At 43.3% G+C, this 19,971-nt stretch overlaps 1 protein-coding gene across 1 annotated transcript in view; it reads right to left on the bottom strand.

Annotated features, from left to right (window-relative positions):
- LOC311100801 (ATP-dependent RNA helicase DHX8) overlaps nt 1-9,669 on the bottom strand; it is a gene marked incomplete at its 5' end in the record, with an annotated part of 17,567 nt that extends 7,898 nt beyond the window's left edge. The window contains 7 exons of the mRNA XM_084141767.1: nt 3,354-3,498; nt 3,612-3,974; nt 4,067-4,170; nt 4,295-4,386; nt 5,880-5,952; nt 6,573-6,658; nt 9,483-9,669. Of these exons, the coding sequence (XP_083997893.1) occupies nt 3,354-3,498; nt 3,612-3,974; nt 4,067-4,170; nt 4,295-4,386; nt 5,880-5,952; nt 6,573-6,658; nt 9,483-9,669 (1,050 nt within the window). The remainder of the gene's footprint in view (nt 1-3,353; nt 3,499-3,611; nt 3,975-4,066; nt 4,171-4,294; nt 4,387-5,879; nt 5,953-6,572; nt 6,659-9,482) is intronic.
- Between the last annotated feature and the right edge of the window lie 10,302 nt (nt 9,670-19,971).

The following is a 19,971-nucleotide window of genomic DNA, read 5'->3' as shown; positions in this document are numbered from 1 at the left end:
TAAATGACTAAAATGTAAATGTAAAATGTAAACCCCTCCCTCTGCAACTGGATCCTGGACTTCCTGACGGGCCACCCCCAGGTGGTAAGGGTAGGTAACAACACATCTGCCACACTGATCAACACGGGGGGCCCCTCAGGGGTGCGTGCTCAGTCCCCTCCTGTACTCCCTGTTCACCCATGACTGCATGGCCAGGCACGACTCCAACACCATCATTAAGTTTGCCGACGACACAATAGTGGTAAGCAACACAATAGTGGCTTACCACTATTGTGTCGTCGGCAAACTTAATGATGGTGTTGGAGTCGTGCCTGGCCATGCAGTCATGGGTGAACAGGGAGTACAGGAGGGGACTGAGCACGCACCCCTGAGGGGCCCCCCGTGTTGATCAGTGTGGCAGATCACCGACTATGATGAGAGCCTATAGGGAGGTGGTCAGAGACCTGGCCGTGTGGTGCCAGGAGAACAACCTCTCCCTCAACAAGACCAAGACAAAGGAGATGATTGTGGACTACAGGAAAAAAAAGAGGACTGAGCACGCCCACATTCTCATTGACAGGGCTGTAGTGGAACAGGTTGAGAGCTTCAAGTTCCTTGGTGTCCACATCACCAACAAACTAACATGGTCCAAACACACCAAGACAGTCGTGAAGAGGGCACGACAAAGCCTATTCCCTCAGGAGACTGAAAATATTTGGCATGGGTCCTCATATCCTCAAAAACTTCTACAGCTGCACCATCAAGAGCATCCTGACTGGTTGCATCACCGCCTGGTATGGCAACTGCTCGGCCTCCGACTGCAAGGCACTACAGAGGGTAGTGCGTACGGCCCAGTACATAACTGGGGCCAAGCTTCCTGCCATCCAGGACCTCTATACCAGGCGTTGTCAGAGGAAGGCCCTACATTTTGTCAAAGACTCCAGCCACCCTAGTCACAGACTGTTCGCTCTGCTACCGCACGGCAAGCGGTACCGGAGTGCCAAGTCTAGGTCCAAAAGGCTTCTCAACAGCTTCTACCCCCAAGCCATAAGACTCCTGAACAGCTAATCATGGCTACCCGGACTATTTGCACTGCCCCCCCCCCACCCCCACCTTTTTACACTGCTGCTACTCTGTTAATTATTTATGCATAGTCACTTTAACTCTACCCACATGTACATATTACCTCAACTACCTGATGCCCCCACACCGGTACCCCCCTGTATATAGCCTCCCTACTGTTATTTTATTTTACTTCTGCTCTTTTTTTCTCAACACTTTTTTGTTGTTGTTTTATTTTACTTTTTTATTAAAAAATAAATGCATTGTTGGTTAAGGGCTGTAAGTAAGCATTTCACGGTAATGTCTACACCTGTTGTATTCGGCGCATGTGGCAAATAAAATTTGATTTGGCTACTTTGAAGAAACTCTAATATAAAATATATTTGGATTTGTTTAACACTTTTTGGGTTACTACATGATTCCATGTGTTATTTCATAGTTTTTATGTTTTCACTACCATTCTACAATGTAGAAAATAGTAAAAATTAAGAAAAACCCTTGAATGAGTAGGTGTGTCCAAACTTTTGACTGGTACTGTAAATGCATAATGATCTGCATTTTCATTGTGGCAGTAAGGGGAAAACACACTAGGCCTATATGAAACCATCTTTAGTCTACTCGTCAGACAACTTTACACATCTCTCACCCCCCTCCCCTCCCAACAGTTAGGCACCAAACTGAATTTAAGGAACACCAGAAAAATTGATTCAGCTTAGAATTACTTTGATTAGGCATATGGATTCTACCTTTGAAGCATCTCTTTGAGTAGGCTATATATATATATATATATATATATATATATATATATATATATATATATATATATATCCCCTTTCTGTTTTTCCCAGTGCCATCCACATTTGTGCATAGCCAAGGTACAATGTTGTTAGCTAGACTAGCCAGTTAACATGACTAAACAAGGTCCAAAAACAAGCAGCCCGCTAGATGGTTTATAAAATGATAAAATGTGCACTAATAGCGGTAGAAAGGGCAGAAGGTAGCTCCAGTAATATTGGGCATAACTTTTGAATGGTTTTCAGTTTCACGTAAAAGGAACAAGCATGACTGTCACTGTGCTCCATTTTTCCTCTATGGCAGTGGCACTCAGAGGCTGCATGACAGCGAAATCAGAGTGAACTGCTTGTTCTTACTGCCGAAATGAAAATAAATATCCGCGAGGCGACCCGCTCCAATAATTAAACAAATGTAACAGAAACCCCACAGTGGTCTGCATCATTGGGAAATTGAAAAAATATGGAACTACCCAGACTCTGCCTAGAGCTGGCCGTCCGACCAAACGGGCAAGAAAGAACTTGGTCAGGGAGGTGACAAAGAACCCAATGACCACTGACACAACTACAGAGTTTCTTAGCTGAGATGGGAGAACATGCCAGAAGGACAACAGTCTCTACAGCACTTAACCAATTTGGGATTTATGGGAGTGGCCAGACAGAAGCCACTCCTGAGAAAAAGGCACACGACATCACACCTGGCGTTTGCAAAAAGGCATGTGAAAAAGATTCTGGTCTGATGGGACAAAAGAATTGAACTCTTTGGCCTGAATGAAATGCACTATGTCTGGAGAAAACCAGGCACAGCTCATCACCCACCTAACACCATCCCTACCATGGTGGTGGCAGCATCATGCTATGGGGATGCTTTTTAACCGGCAGGGACTGGGAGACTGGTAAGGATAGAGAGAACAATGAACGGCACCAAATACAGGCAAATCCTTGATGAGAACCTGCTTCAGAGTGTAAATGAACTTAGACTGGGGTGAAGATTTATGTTCCAACATGACAATGACCCCAAGCATACGGCCAAAGCAACGCTGGAATGGCTTCAGAACAAGAGATGTGAAAGTCTGAGTGGTCCTGCCAAAGCCAACTTGAATCCTATTGAAAATCTGTGGAAATACTTGAAGATCACTGTTCACCGCCACTCATCATCTATTGTAACTTAACAGAGCTTGAGAAAATCTGCAAGGAAGAATGGGAGAAAATCCCCAAATCCAGATGTGCAAAGCTGATAGACATACCCAAGACGACTCAAAGCTGTCATCGCCACCAAAGGTGCTTCTACAAAAGTATTAACTCAGGGATGTGAATACTTATGGAAATGAGATATTTCAGAATTTCATTTTATACATTTGCTAAAATTTCTAAAAACAAGTTTATTGGGTATTGTGTGTAGATGGGTGAGATTTTTAAAAATATTTAATCCATTTTGAATTCAGGCTGTAACAACATTTTGTCAAGGGGTACGAATACTTTCTGAAGGCACTTTGGCTCAATATGGTAGAATACACTCACCTTCATGCTGAGACTGGTCTTGGAGCCAGTGAAGGACAGCACCTTGATCTTGACCTTTTGACCTTTCTGGACCACATCAGCCACATTGGCAACGCGTCCCTCTCTGCGTAGCTCAGAGATGTGCACCAACCCCTCCCAGCGTTTCCTACAATGCAAAACAGATAAGGCTTTCAACATTGGCCACTCAAACGCGAAACAAGTTCTTTACTATTGAACTAATGACTTTTGGCTTAGCATTAACACAACTCCTTTACTGACCTCAGCCCCTCCAGTTGCACGAAGCAGCCAAACTGCATGATGCTAGTGATTTTGCCATTGAAGATGTCTCCCACAGTAGGCTCCTCTGGTGGAGGGCGGTCCACGTGTTTGTCCTTCCACCGGTCAGAGCCTTCCTTTGGGTCCCTGTCTCGGTCTCGGTGGGGGCTGGGGGTGCGACTGCGCTCACTCCAGCGAGATGCACGTTTCTTACCACGGTCGCGGTCCCTCTCACGGTCTCTGTCTCTCTGACGATCACGTTCCCTAGAGCGAGATCTAGAGCGTGAGCGGGACCGAGAACGATGACGCCTCCTCCTGTCCCTGTCTCGGCTCCGACTTCTGCTGTGCCGCCTCTTTTTGTCCGACCTGAGGAATGCAATTTATGAGCTCCAATCTATGTAACTGAGCAAAATGTACACTTGAAGCCAATAAGAGTTTAATAGGTGAAATCTCTTTACCTGCTCTTGCTCTTTGAGTCTGATCTACTCACACTGGGCATGAACATCTCCAACTCCTTCATGGCGGCGTCTGCAATCTTCACATCATCTTCATCTAGTATGGCCTGGGGGGGGGGGGGGGGTCAGAAATGGTAGAGCAAATGTCAGTAGGTCACGCAGTCAACCAAAGTATAGCCTATACTGTATATTTCACCTGCAAATTAACTAAGTTATAACACAAAGACTTACCATGGGAGCAGGATCGTCTGGCCTGCATAATGCTGGAAACAACTCCTTCAGTTTGTCCTTCTCACTCTTCTGCTTGACCATAGGCTCAAAGGCTAGAATCATAGAGTAAAGAGTCAGCAACTCAGCAAGTCTACAACATAGTAACAATAGCATATACAGTGCATTCGGAAAGTATTCGGACCCGTTTACTTTTTCCACATTTTGTAACGTTACAGCCTTATTCTAAAATGGATTAAATTGGTCCCCCCCTCCCCTCAAACTACACACAATACCCCATAATAACAGAGCAAATATAAAAAAAAATTGAAATATCACAATTACATAAGTATTCAGACCCTTTACTCAGTACTTTGTTGAAGCACCTTTGACAGCGATTACAGCCTCGAGACTTCTTGGGTATGACGCTACAAGCTTGGCACACCTGTATTTGCGGAGTTTCTCCAATTCTTCTCTGCAGATCCTCTCAAGCTCTGTCAGGTTGGATGGGGAGCATTGCTGCACAGCTATTTTCAGGTCTCTCCAGAGATGTTAGATCGCGTTCAAGTCCGGGCTCGGGCTGGGCCACTCAAGGATATTCAGAGACTTGTCCCGAAGCCACTGTCTTGGCTGTGTGCTTAGGGTCGTTGTCCTGTTGGAAGGTAAACCTTCGCCCCAGTATGAGGTCCTGAGCGCTCTGGAACAGGTTTTCATCATTGATCTCTGTACTTTGCTCCGTTCATCTTTCCCTCGATCCTGACTAGTCTCCCAGTCCCTGCCGATGAAGAACATCCCCACAGCATGATGCTGCCACCACCATGCTAAACCATAGGGATGGTGCCAGGTTTCCTCCAGATGTGATGCTTGGCATTCAGGTCAAAGAGTTCAATCTTGGTTTCATCAGACCAGATAATCGTGTTTCTCACTTTCTCTGAGAGTCCTTTAGGTGCCTTTTGGCAAACTCCAATGGGCTGTCATGTGCCTTTTACTGAGGAGTGGTTTCCGTCTGGACACTCTCCCATAAAGGCCTGATTGGTGGAGTGCTGCAGAGGTGGTTGTCCTTCTGGAATGTTCTCCCATCTCCACAGAGGAACTCTGGAGCTCTGTCAGTGACCATTGAGTTCTTGGTCACCTCCCTGACCAAGGCCCTTCTCCCCAGATTGCTCAGTTTGGCCGGGCGGCCAGTTTCCAAACTTCTTCCATTTAAGAATGACCTTCAATGCTGCAGAATTTGTTTTTGGCACCCTTCCTCAGCTCCGTGCATCGACACAAACCTGTCTTGGAGCTCTACGGAGAATTCCTTCGACCTCATGTCTTGGTTTTTGCTTTGACATGCACTGTCAACTGTGGGACCTTATACAGACAGGTGTGTGCCTTTCCAAATCATGTCCAATCAATTGTATTTACCACAGGTAGACTCAAATCAAGTTGCAGAAACATCAAGGATGATCAATGGAAACAGGATGCAACTGAGCTCAATTTCAAGTCTCATAGCAAAGTGTCTGAATACTTCGCAAAAGCCCATTCCTTTGCAATTGGCATAGAGTAAGTGAAAAGCATACATCACTATAAATTATCAAATGATATAGGTGGAATATAGCGCACATACTTTTGCTTGTAGATTCCTTTGGTGGAGGCCGCATCGTTTGAATAAGTCTGAGCAAATTGCCGACAAGTGAATCCTGAAACATGGAAAAATAAATTGAATTTACTGTGTTCATAGAAAAATGTACATAGCCATCAGATCTGACCCGCTTGCTTACAGCTGCACTAGGGTCGGAGAGACTTCCTGTGTAGATTAAGACACTACGGGGCCGGCTCGAGATATGTGAAATGTGTTGTACTCCGACTTGTCCCATTATCCCAACTGTTACACCGAGAAGATTGAACGACTGCTCATTTTCCCAGAAAATTGCCCTTTTCGTCCTCATGCTAGGTAGCAGAAGCCACAGCAGCCATTTTGGAATGGTAGTGTCAGCCAATCAGCTCCTTTGTTGTTCAACGTGACATGCCATTCCATAATGGCTGCTGTAGCTACTGCTAGTTAGCGTGAGGATGAAAATGGCAGTTTACTCAAACTATCAGTCATTCAATCTTCTCGGTATAACGGTACACCGTATTTCTCATCCCTGGATCGAGGTACTTTTTTTAGCCATATCTTGCGCCGGCTCCGCGGTGTCTTAATCTACACAGGAAGTCTGTACGACCCTAGCTCAGCGGTACGCAAGCGGGTCAGATCTGCTGGCTACTATCTAGCTAGCTAGTTACAGTAGATAGCAGCAGACAGGTAGTCTGTACTTACTGTGAATTCTGCGCCATTTTTCAACAGAAGTGATTTAAAGCCATCAAATGTTGGTTGCTTTTCAGCAAGGCTGATGACAAACTCGGCTGTGAGGCAAAGAACATACACATTAGTTCAATATTAATCTGATTAGCCAAGTAACGTTAACCCTAAACATTTTGAGTGTAGCCTTGTTTGCTTGCTAACGGGGCTATCACACCAGCTAGCTAGCCAACTTTAGGGTCAGACATAGCCCTAGATCATGACTCAGTTCCATTACACATAAGAGTCATTGGGCGAAGACGTCCTCTGTATGGGGAAGTTTTGTTAAGAACATTAACACGCGTCACTTGCGGTAGGGTATTGGAAGCATAAGGACCTTATCACAGATAGAACAATGAGACAGATATTTCACAGGATGTATAAATGTGAAGCTTCCAGTTGGCGTTTCCACTCACTACCAAATATGGTGATGGGAGGAAGCCAAGTGGCCGGCAGTGGGAGAAGATGGAATTTGGCCGACATCGTGCAAATTACTCATCAATGAAACATTTTATCTTCATACAGTTTTTTCCAAAACTAGAATCTGTAACAAACAGAGTGGACTGCATTTTGTAGACTTTACCCTTTGCTAAAGTTTAAAAACATTGCATTATTTAGAAGGAGTGCTAGGGCGAATTGAGTTATTGCACACGCACACATCAGGGTAGGCGTTCCCTAAACAGAAATATGCAAATAAACGCACCAATAGGATCTCACTAGCTCGTGCTTGGCTCTGCCCACTATGATTAACTTGCTCCCATTGGAGACGACAAGCTCTGGTCGATGTTGGGTTAGCGATACAAATATTTGACCATTATTATTTTATTTATTCATATATACACATATCCGTTCAAAAGTTTGGAGTCACTTTGAAATTCCCTTGTTTTGGAATGAAAAGCATTTTTTGTCCATTAAAATTTCAAATTGATCAGAAATACAGTGTAGACATTGTTAATGTTGTAAATGGCTATTGTAGCTGGAAACGGCAGATTTTTTATGGAATATCTACATAGGCGTACAGAGGCCCATTATCAGCAACCATCAGTCCTGTGTTCCAATGGCACATTGTGTTTGCTAATCCAAGTTTATCATTTTAAAAGGCTAATTGATCATAAAGAAAACCCTTTTGCAATTATGTTAGCACAGCTAAAAACTGTTGTGCTGATTAAAGAAGCAATACAACTGGCCTTCTTGAGACTAGTTGAGTATCTGGAGCATCAGCAATTGTGGGTTCGATTACAGGCTCAAAATTGCCAGAAACAAATAACTTTCTTCTGAAACTGAAGATCTCGTACAACGCTGTGTACTACTCCCTTCACAGAACAGCGCAAACTGTCTCTAACCAGAATAGAAAGAGGAGTGGGAGGCCCCGGTGCACAACTGAGCAAGAGGACAAATACATTAGAGTGTCTAGTTTGAGAAACAGGCGCCTCACAGGTCCTCAACTGGCAGTTTCATTAAATAGTACCCGCAAAACACCAGTTTCAACATCAACAGTGAAGAGGCGACTTCGGGATGCTGACCTTCTAGGCAGAGTTGCAAAGAAAAAGCCATATCTCAGACTGCCCAGAAGGTCAGCATCCCGGAGTTGCCTCTTCACTGTTGACGGAGACTGGTGTTCCTTGGCAATTTCTCACATGGAATAGCCTTCATTTCTCCGAACAAGAATAGACTGACGAGTTTCAGAAGAAAGTTCTTTGTTTCTGGCCATTTTGAGCCTGTAATCGAACCCACAATTGCTTATGCTCCAGATACTCAGCTAGTCTCAAGGCGGCCAGTTTTATTGCTTCTTTAAATCAGCACAACAGTTTTTAGCTGTGCTAACATAATTGCAAAAGGGTTTTCTAATGATCAATTAGCCTTTTAAAATGATAAACTTGGATTAGCAAACACAACGTGCCATTGGAACACATGACTGATGGTTGCTGATAATGGGCCTCTGTACGCCTATGTAGATATTCCATTTTTAAAAAATCAGCTGTTTCGAGCTACAATAGCCATTAACAATGTCTACACTGTATTTCTGATCAATTTGATGTCATTTTAAATGGACAAAAATTTATTTTCTTTAGAAAACAAGGTGATTTCTAAGTGACCCCAAACTTTTGAACAGTAGTGTGTGTATATATATATATATATATATATATATTTTAAAAAATGATTAAATTGATACACACCTTTATAGTTAGTGTTCCCACACTGCCATATATCCATGTTACAGCACTTTTTTTTTTACAGAACAGAAGACAGACAAGAGGCGACCACTTGCGCTAATTAGCCATCTAACATTCGCAGAACACCTGGTGTAAGTGTAACTCTGGAAGTGTACCGGAAGTGTCGTTTCGTAGATGGAGTCATCCATAGGTCTATGGATCTGTCCAAAATTGACAGTAAGTGTATATTTTTGTATTTGAAGGATTCTTTATCGCTTATGAAAATTAAGGGCCATATGTCTCGAAAGCCATATCACAAGCAATGATTATTTTAGTTTCTAAACGTTAAAACATAGCGTCGGGATTGTTGTTCACATGAGGCAGTCGAATGTTGCCTGAGAACTGTCGGGAGAAGCCAGAATGCTGCCTTGAGTTGAGAGCTTGCTAGGTCAGACAGAGCGAAATATGCCAATGTTGTGTTAGTTAGCTAACGTTAGTCCGGTGAACTTTGTCTCGGCAACAAGACAACCACAAGTTAGTGCCAAGCGAGTTACTTGGACTCGTTTTGGGTCAAATACTATCTAGCTAGTAAGTAGACAGTAGACAGTTGGGTAGCTAGACAGTAGACAGTTGGGTAGCTAGCTAGCTATCTATCGTTGGATAACAGGTAGCTAACTTAGCTGGTTAACTACCTTGCTAACTGCTAAACAAAAACACAACTTTCAGTTTTACATACCTAGATCTTTATCACTTATCCCCAGATGGTTGTCGAGTTCTGTGCACACTTTGGATACCAACGAGAGGTATTCGAGCTGTTCTAGCTCGTTATCTCCGATGTTTGCCATTCTCCACGAGATTGTTTTGTAGTCAGAACAAAACAGCAGCAGACATATTTGGAATTTGATGATGGAGTATGACACCATTTCCGGTTCTACAGGAAATTAGTATGTGTGGTGTAGTTCTTCTATTTTGTCACCTGGTGGTGGTAAAACCATTCACAAAATGGGACTCACTAGAAACACTCCACTTCGATACAAGTGACTTTTCGTAGCAGGTAAAGTTAGCATTTTCGCTAATCCTAATCTTAACCTAATTATCTTAACCTAATTATCCTAACTTGTTGCGTAATCCTCCTAATCTGCTACGAAAAAGTCGTAACTGTATCGAAGGGGCGTGTTTTTAAGATATCTCCCAAGATGGACACTATCTCTATAGAACTGCATAATAACAAAGTCAGTAGAGTTTACAGGATGTTTTGACTGCCACAATGACATTCATACACCTTGCTTTACACAGCTCTAGTCAGTTCACACATGGCCTTGAATTACAGGACCCAGCAAACTATGTGGCATACATCGTAGTTTTTGAGAGCAGTTCTGGGGGGGTTTGCGGCCTCTCATGCCCTGATGACAAGAAAAAGCCACATATTACATAGTCAAGAGAAGAGACATGTACTTTTTTCTCTCTATCTATCTTTCTCTCCCTCTCCGTTATGTAATAGATGGCTGGGAGATGTTGGAAGCATGATGTAACCTGACAGATGTGGCATCCTTCCTGCATGTCCCACCATAACCCACCCTCCTCCTCTCCTTCCTCTCTCTGCATGTCCGCACCCATTGACCCAGTCCCAGGACCCCTGCTTCCTCTCATCTGTCTGTCTACTTATCCTCTCTCTCCCTGGGCCGTAAGCGCCTTATGCCCTGTTCATAAACACACACAGGGTTAGGAAGTAACTGATCAGTTACATGTACTGTATTCAGATTACAAAAAACTCTTAACTGTAATCAGTTATGTTACCAGTAAAAAATATTGTCATCAGATTACAGACACTTTTGAAAAACTAGATGATTACTTCTTGGATGACTTTTCAATTCAGAAATTGTGGCACACTTTTAAATACATTATGACACTCAATTCAGCATTGAAAAAAGGCATATATTTAAGTTTGTTCCACCTGAACGAGTCTGACCACAGGTCAGAGACCACTATGATGACAGACCAAATGCATTTGATGGATCCTTTTTGTCTTCTTCTAATGCCTCTTAAAGGGAAAGTAATCCAAAAGTAACTGAAAGTAATCAGATTACGTTAATGAGTTTGGGTCATCTAAAAGTTATGTTACTGATTACAATTCTGGACAGGTAACTAGTAACTGTAACAGATTACATTTAGAAAGCAACCTGCCTAACCCTGAACACACAGCAGCACTGAATCACTGCTATCTAGGAAGAGCTGTTGCCACAAATACATCATCTCTCTTACGCCACACTCTTTTTATAACTCTAGAGATAATTGAACAGGTTTCATTGTCTTACTTTGTTATGCTGAGTTACCCAACTGCCCTGAATTTCAAACGCTTTCTTTGCACTGCCGTCTCTGAGATCTATTTCCTTCCCTTCAAGAGACCCACTTGCTCCCCATCCTCTTCTAAAGTCTCTTTCCTCCCCTCCTTCATTAAAGATTTGGATATCCTATATCTCCCTTAATTCTCTACCCCCTGGCCCACTGCTTAGGTCCCAGCCAATGGCTTGTATAATCATCCCCCACTTCCCTCTTCTCTTATCCAGCGTGGTGTAGCCTACATATTCCTATGTGTTTTGAAGTGGATCTGGGGGGACGGGTGGTGCAGCTGAAGCCCCCTGTCTTGTTCTGTCCCGGCAGAGTGGAGCTGAGGAGGGAGTAGAGACTCTTTCATAATGGACTTATACATGTGCAGATGTGTGGGTTTAGCCTATGTGTATGCGAGAGAGAGAAAGAGAGAGGGATGGAGAGGGAGTAGAATTGGAGAGTGACAAGGGGGGGGGGGGGGGGGGGGAATGGAGTGGAGAGAGAGAGAGTATCACTGTCAGAGTAAATTCCTTCCTGCTTGTTTACAAGCAACGCGGGGGAGGAAGGGGGGCGCGCGACAGGCAGTCATCTCCCTGTGTCTGTTTTTACATTCCCCTGTTTAACCGTCATGGGAAAAGATCCCCGCACTCATACATAAAAAAAAGTGGATGGAATGCAGGGGTTTTTCCATGTTTATTTCTTGTCACTTCATCCGAGCTCTTTGCCACATTAGTGAGCATGGGGCAAAAAAAAAAAAGAGAAAAGATGGGGTTCCAAACAAATGTGCTGTTGACCTACAGGCAGGAAGTGAATTCACAATGGTGCTACATGTTCAGTATGGCAATGTGTTTGTGTCAGATAAAGAGCGAGTGAGAGGGAGGAGGAGTGTATGAGAGAGAGGTAAAGTGTCTGAATGCGCGTACACATGTGAGCATATTCTTGAATTGACAGCACAGCTGGCTGCATTGTTTGACTGATGCTGAGTGGAAAATTCCTGCTACAACTGAGTATGGAGAGAGGGAAATAGGGAAGAGAGGAGGAGGGGGCCGCTGAGGGGGCAGGGCTAGGGTCCGAAAAGCAATGGAGGGATTGGTTGGCAGGAAAGCTGCCTTTGTGAGATCACAGCCCCCACAACAGCTTCCACCCACATGATGAGTGAGCGGGCTCCCTGCTAAAGATTCTGAGACAAGAAAAGTATCAATGAGAAAACGCCTGCGCATCTGTTATTATGTGTCACTATGTGACTCATTCAAATTTACTAGATAATGGACATTCACATTGATGAAAATGTGTTTTAGTAGAGCTAGGCCTTGTAAAAAAAGAGAACGCAAATTTCAGCATATATTGTCCACCCACTTCTGATTTTTGTTCAATCATATCAGGTGTATATGTGTGCAAAGGTGAGAGCTTGCCCATGCTCTTTTTATTGTCTTGCACATGCTGACCTGAAGCTGTCACGCTTGGGTAATGCAGTATTTCTGCCACCAGAGGGTGACACACAGTCAGGCTGGCCATGTCCTCACCTGCGGGACCCTCACACCATGCTTGCTGTCTGGGAGTGTGAAATTGGGATGATACCCACGGCATCAAGTGTTTATTGTAAAACATAACATGCTAGATTTCACCTGCAATCTAGTGCATGCAATCATCAAAAAACAACAACATGAAAACATGAAGAAAACTTAGACAGCACTTCTAAAAAACACCAGACATCAGAGTTGATCAGTCATGGGGAGAATGCAGTGTGACGTACTGATGAACTGAACAGTGTTAGCAGTCCCATCCATTCAGTCCCATAGCAATGTGACATGACAGGTTCTGTTTACTCATCATTTGCTGCAATGCGTGCATGATGCATTTCCATCCTTGGCTGACTGTAAATGTAAACTGAGCTTAGCAATGGTGCATTTCCAATTAGGATTTACCCAGTGTTTTACCCAAAAGGCTCAGACTTTTCTGTTTCCATCTAGGCGGGCTGGCACCCGTGCATGGCTCTGGCGGACCAGCTCTAACTTGGGACCAAAGCCAGGCCACTGGTACTTTCCAACTGGCATTGACATAACAATGGCTAATTGTGAGCTTTAACACCTTCTCACAAAGCAACAGTCTTGAATGATGCAGAGGTTGTTGATACTGCTCGCCTCAAGTCTTTAGTGTCATACTGCTGATGGAAACACAATAACACTAGAGCCTACATTAACATAGAAGAGTGGCGACCCACTGGTGTAGGGGTAAGTCTAATTGGAAAAGCACCACAAGTGTACTTTTTTCCATAACATTTCTGAAAGCCTCCACTTTTCCACAATCCTTTTTGAAATCTTGAAGATGAAAAAATATAAAGGGCTGTGCAACTGTATAGTCTGTTTATATGTGTTATTATTGCAGTGGAAATATGTGGTGTATGGAAATACAGATATCCCAGTAAGCAAATTGACGTTGAAAATACGTCTTTTAGATGTATTTTCCAGACGTTGACGTCAGGTGCATTTTACGTGCTGAATGAAAGGTGAAAATATGTAATTTACAGACATTGAAAATATGTATTTTTCTGTCATTGATTTTATGGGCAAATTTCAACAGCACATACACTACCGGTCAAACGTTTGGACACACATACTCATTCAAGGGTTTTTCTTAATTGTTACTATTTTCTGCATTGTAGAATAATAGTGACGATATCAAAACTATGAAATGACACAAAAGGAATCATGTAGTAACCAAAAAAGTGTTAAACAAATCAAAATATATTTTATATTTGAGATTTTTCAAATAGCCCTCCTTTGCCTTGATGACAGCTTTGCACACTCTTGGTATTCTCTCAACCAGCTTCATGAGGTAGTCACCTGGAATGCATTTCAATTAACAGGTGTGCCTTCTTAAAAGTTAGCCCTATTTGTTAAAAGACCAAGTCCATATTATGGCAAGAACAGCTCAAATAATCAAAGAGAAGCGACAGTCCATCATTACTTTAAGACATGAAGGTCAGTCAATACGGAACATTTCAAGAACTTTGAAAGTTTCTTCAAGTGCAGTCGCAAAAACCATCAAGCGCTATGATGAAACTGGCTCTCATGAGGACCACCATAGGAATGGAAGACCCAGAGTGTGTACATTCTCATTATATCACAATAATACTTTTTTAAGAGTCTTAATATAGGAAAAAGGAGCGTCAGGTGCAAATAGTCCGGGTAGCCATGATTAGCTGTTCAGCAGTCTTATGGCTTGGGGGTAGAAGCTGTTAAGAAGCCTTTTGGACCTAGACTTGGTGCTCCAGTACCGCTTGCCGTGCGGTAGCAGAGAGAACAGTCTATGACTAGGGTGGCTGGAGTCTTTGACCATTTTTAGGGCCTTCCTCTGACACCGCCTGGTATAGAGGTCCTGGATGGCAGGAAGCTTGGCCCCAGTGATGTACTGGGCCGTACGCACAACCTTCTGTATCCGGTCTCACTGTAATTGACCGTTAATTAAAATAAACACATTTAGCAGCTCCTGGCTTCCACGCATAGCCTACAAGCCACTAATGCAGACCTTTGGAACATCTACATTTTATCCATTTAATATAGCCTACACCTTCACAATAAATTCATTATTTATTTTAGACAGGTCTAAAGAAACATGATATCAAGAAAATGTTGTCTGGACCAAATCTGAACCAAACATAGACGTCTATGATTGGTTCAGATTTGGTCCAGTCCAGACCAAATATCAAGGACGTTGATTTTTGGTCTGGACTGGATGGCAGGAAGCTTGGCCCCAGTGATGTACTGGGCCGTACGCACTACCCTCTGTAGTGCCTTGCGGTCAGAGGCCACAAGGCACTCAACACGGGGGCCCCTCAGGGGTGCGTGCTCAGTCCCCTCCTGTACTCCCTGTTCACCCATGACTGCATGGCCAGGCACGGCTCCAACACCATCATTAAGTTTGCCGACGACACAACAGTGGTAGGCCTGATCACCGACAACGATGAGACAGCCTATAGGGAGGAGGTCAGAGACCTGGCAGTGTGGTGCCAGGATAAAGACAAAGGAGATGATTGTGGATTACAGGGAAAAAAAGAGGACTGAGCACGCCCCCATTCTCATCGACGGGGCTGTAGTGGAACAGGTTGAGAGCTTCAAGTTCCTTGGTGTCCACATCACGAACAAACTAACATGGTCCAAACACACCAAGACAGTTGTGAAGAGGGCACGACAAAGCCTATTCCCCCTCAGGAGACTGAAAAGATTTGGCATGGGTCCTCAGATCCTCAAAAAGCTCTACAACTGCACCATCGAGAGCATCCTGACTAGTTGCATCACCGCCTGGTATGGCAACTGCTCGGCCTCTGACCGCAAGGCACTACAGAGGGTAGTGCGTACGGCCCAGTACATCACTGGGGCCAAGCTTCCTGCCATCCAGTCCAGACCAAAAATCAACGTCCTTGGACGTTGAAATCAAGGCCAGTCCGAAAAGGACCAAATTATTATTATTATTATTAGTATAAAAAGACGTCCAAAAGATGTCGCCGTCTATAAATGCTTAGTGGAGTGGGTGACAACCGCTCACTCAGGGAGCCAATGTGCCCACATAATCTGTCTTTGGTTTATATACTGTTTCAGTAAAGCAGTGCAGTGTCTGGGAGGGATGGAGAGAGAGGTTAAGGGTTCTGGTGGGGGGACTTGTTGCCAGGCCTTTCTTTGTGTAGGAAACACTGGATCTAAAATTACATTTCCAATGTGAGCTTCACGTCTACCCAACTATCACGACTACTAATCATGAATTAAAATAACAATCAGGAGTTTCTCTCTCCCCCCTATTTATTACCTGCCAGCTACTATTATATAATACCCACTCTGCAATGCACGGGCACAGAAATATAGCTTGCTAAGCTGAGACAAAGCTTTTTTTCTTCTGATACAGTTGAAGTCGGAAGTTTACATACACCTTAGCCAAATACATTTAAACTCAGTTTTTCACAATTCCTGACAATTAATCCTAGTAAAAATTGTCTTAGGTCAGTTAGGATCACCACTTTATTTTAAGAATGTGAAATGTCAGAATAATAGTAGGGAAAAGTTATTTATTTCAGCTTTTATTTCTTTCATCACATTCCCAGTGGGTCAGAAGTTTACATACACTCAATTAGTATTTGGTAGCATTGCCTTTAAATTGTTTAACTTGGGTCAAACGTTTCAGGTAGCCTTCCACAAGCTTCCCACAATAAGTTGGGTAAATGTTGGCCCATTCCTCCTGACAGAGCTGGTGTAACTGAGTCAGGTTTGTAGGCCTCCTTGCTCGCACACGCTTTTTCAGTTCTGCCCACAAATGTTCTATAGGATTGAGGTCAGGGCTTTGTGATGGCCACTCCAATACCTTGACTTTGTTGTCCTTAAGCCATTTTGCCACAACTTTGGAAGTATGCTTGGGGACATTGTCCATTTGAAGACCCATTTGCGACCAAGCTTGAACTTCCTGACTGATGTCTTGAGATGTTGCTTCAATATATCCACATAATTTTCCTTCCTCATGATGCCATCTATTTAGACCGACTTGCCAAAACTATAGTTTGTTAACAAGAAATTTGTGGAGTGGTTGAAAAACGAGTTTTAATGACTCCAACCTAAGTGTATGTAAACTTCCGACTTCAACTGTATATCTGCTTACCCCATGATATTGGCAGGCTCAGGTTACCCACTGTTAACAAAGGTATGGAGGAGGAGGAGGAGGAGGAGGAGACAATAACAGACCAGGGAGCGGGGGAATGTAAATTTAGTCACATATTTATTACATAAATATATATAGTAAAATAGACCAGCGACAATTACCATAAAAATATCTTCCTTTAAAATCCTGACCATAAACAAAGATTTGAAAATCACACACTGACATTTACAAACACGCTGATTGTCTGGACCTGTCATAAGCAGCCCACCACAATAACCTGACATCACACCACCCACTGGACTCTTGGAGGGGGAAGGGTTCAGATGCTAGGGCGGGAAGGGGGATGGGACGAGGGTACAGGTTCAGGAGGAAGGGGGTGGAGTTTGGGGTGGGGTTGGTTCGTGCTGGTAGGTGTGATGACAGTGTGGGTGGTGTGAGAGGAGATCACAGTAGATATTCGGAGGTTTTGTGTGTGTGTGTGTGTGTGTGTTTTAAGAGAGAGGAGAGTATTTTGCCCAGAGCTTGCCTACAGCCTGCCTGTGTTTGACTAGCTTGTGTTTGTCCCTGTGCTTTGTGGGAATGGATTCTGAATACAGTTGTCATGTCCTTGTAACAGTGACTGCATCTGAGATAGAGAAACAAATAGAAAGTCTCGGATCCCTACTGGTGGTGCACTGTCTTTAACCAGTTGAAGGCCACATGTTTGTCTGTGTACCCTGCTGAAAAAAGCAGCATAGACCCGCATACATTTCAAGCTGGTCCATGCTGGTCTATGCTGGTCAGTACTGGTTGGATGCTGGTCAAGCTGGTCTGACCAGCATGGTCTACCTGGTTCTGCTGGCCGACCAGCATGGTCTAGCTCAGGGTTAGGCAACCCTGTTCCTGGAGCTAATTCCCATGGGGGGCCAGTATGAAAAATGTATGAACTCACTAATTGTAAGTCGCTCTGGATAAGAGCATCTGCTAAATGACTAAAATGTCCCAAAAAAATCAGTTCAGTGATCAGTGCCTAAATTCAACACACCTGGTCTCCCAGGTCGGTTCAATCAAAAACATGAAGTGCCCAAGGCCGTAGGAGCTACATATGAGGACACCGAGATTAATTTTTTTTGGGGGGGGGAACTCAGTCAGGGTCTCAACTTACTGATGAGAGTTAGAATAGTAGAATACACAAGGTGCTATTTCGAAACTTGGTTGTGCATTAGAAGTTTTCCTCTTGTTATATGTCACTCACTGTCAGTCATTCAATTAGCCCATGTCAGTAAACAATATTTAGATTGGTAAATTAGGGTAGTTAGTCTAGCCAGCTATCTAAATTTGTAGTAATCACGTGCCCAGGGGCCCTGACCTCCAGGGGGCCCCCATTGCTTTTGTTAGTCACGCTCAGATATCATATTAACATGGCATAAGTCATGGCAAAATGTCTAGAACTTATTTGTTTACCTTTTGTTAATAAAATACTAAGTATTAAATGATCATTTATAATCCTGGTGAGTTAATGTGTAGCTGCTAATTGTATAGCTAAATAGGCTATGCGTTTGTAGATCGACTGAGGTTAATGAAGCTACAGCAACCAATGTGATAATGGCTGGGATCATTTTTCCTTATTTTTGCTGTTCTCCAAATAGCATTTTAGAGTTTGTAAAGTGTATAGAAATGCAGTAAATGAGCTTCAACTTTCTCACTGAAACTCAAACCCTGGCTACGGCCCTGGAAGTGCCTGCGACACTCCAGGACCAGTGTTGCCTACACCTGGTCGCTGGTTATGCTGGCAGACCAGCATGTTCAAGCTGGTCTTACCAGCATGGTCTAGCTGGTTAAGCTGGCATAACCGTTGTGTTTTTGCTGGTGACCACATTGTATAAACCATAACTTGTTTTTACAGTAACTTACTGGCAGCGTTACCTGGTTTAACAGTACATTACTGTAAAAAAACAAATGTACTGTTCAACCAAATTTTCTTTGGAATTTACAGTAACATACTGTAACTTTTTGTACAGTAACGTACAGGTAACTGGCTGCCAGTAAGTTACCGTAAAAACAACTTATGTTTTTTAAAGTGTACTTTTAGTTTACGGTTTACGCAGCTTTTTGGCCAATAGCCAACTGGCATTTCTCAAAGAGTTTAAAGCACGTGAATGCATCCAACTGGTATTTATGACTTCACAACTGGTACATTTCCACCTCCCACTTGGTTACGAACACAGCATTACTTTCACAGTACTTTGAAATGTAGGTGGGGGCAATGTGCTGGCGGGGGCTCATTAGCATATTTGGGGGCATGATCTAAAATATGTTGTATTTGTGCCAACCGTTAGTAGAAGTGTTGTACCAATGTAAAATGTTGATGATGGTTGAGCACCTCATTTGTCCACTCCCAGTTCTGCAATCTTTGTAAGAGCGTGTGACAATCAAGCGCTACATTGTTAAGAGGTGACTGCATGTTCCAGTAACTTAATGGCAGTTGGTTACTGGGAAGTTCATGTTTAATGTTCAATAACATACTGTCAGCTTGCGGCAAGTAGTTATTATACAATTCACAGTAACTTACTGTGGCTGATCTCTGCCACGCTCGCTGACCTGATGGTGTTGCAGGAAGGTCGATTTGCTGCCAACCAAGAGGTTGAGGCCAGGTGAGGCTGGGTCTCAAGTGTGCTCACCACAAAGAATGCTTGTTAGTTGTCAGCTAATGTTATAAGCTTTCTTGTAATCAGAAAAGTTCACTGAAGGTACCGCAAGCTTCTGGTAGCTAGTTGCAAGTAAGTTACTGTGCTTTTTACAATAACTTACTGACAGCTGGTTGCCAATTAGGTAATGCAAAATTCACAGCAACTAACTTCCATTAAGTGACTGTGAAATGCACAGTAACTTCTTAACATTGCATTTCTTTAATGTCACATGCTCTTTACAAAGATTCCAGAACTGACAGTGTTAAAAGAGGTGGTCAACCTTTGACAACATAACCATCAACCCCTTAAACTGGTACAACATTTCTACTGACGGTTGGCACAAATACATGTATATTAGATCACACACACAAATATGCCCCACTGGTACATTGCCCCCACCTACATTTCAAAGTGCAGTGATGATTGTACCTTATATTCAAAATATTGGGTAAAAAAATATGACATTATACTAGATTATCTGCACATGTACCCTAAAAGGAACCGACAAGTACCATGGGAGTTTGACCTTTTTGTACCCCAGGGAACAACACTGTACCCTAACTGTGTCCTAAAGCAATTTTTTAA

Source organism: Coregonus lavaretus, assembly GCF_964263955.1.
Source record: "Coregonus lavaretus genome assembly, chromosome: 25".
Lineage (NCBI taxonomy): Eukaryota > Metazoa > Chordata > Actinopteri > Salmoniformes > Salmonidae > Coregonus > Coregonus lavaretus.
The sequence above is the reverse complement of the archived record's forward strand: the minus strand, read 5'-3'. Positions and strand labels throughout refer to the sequence as shown.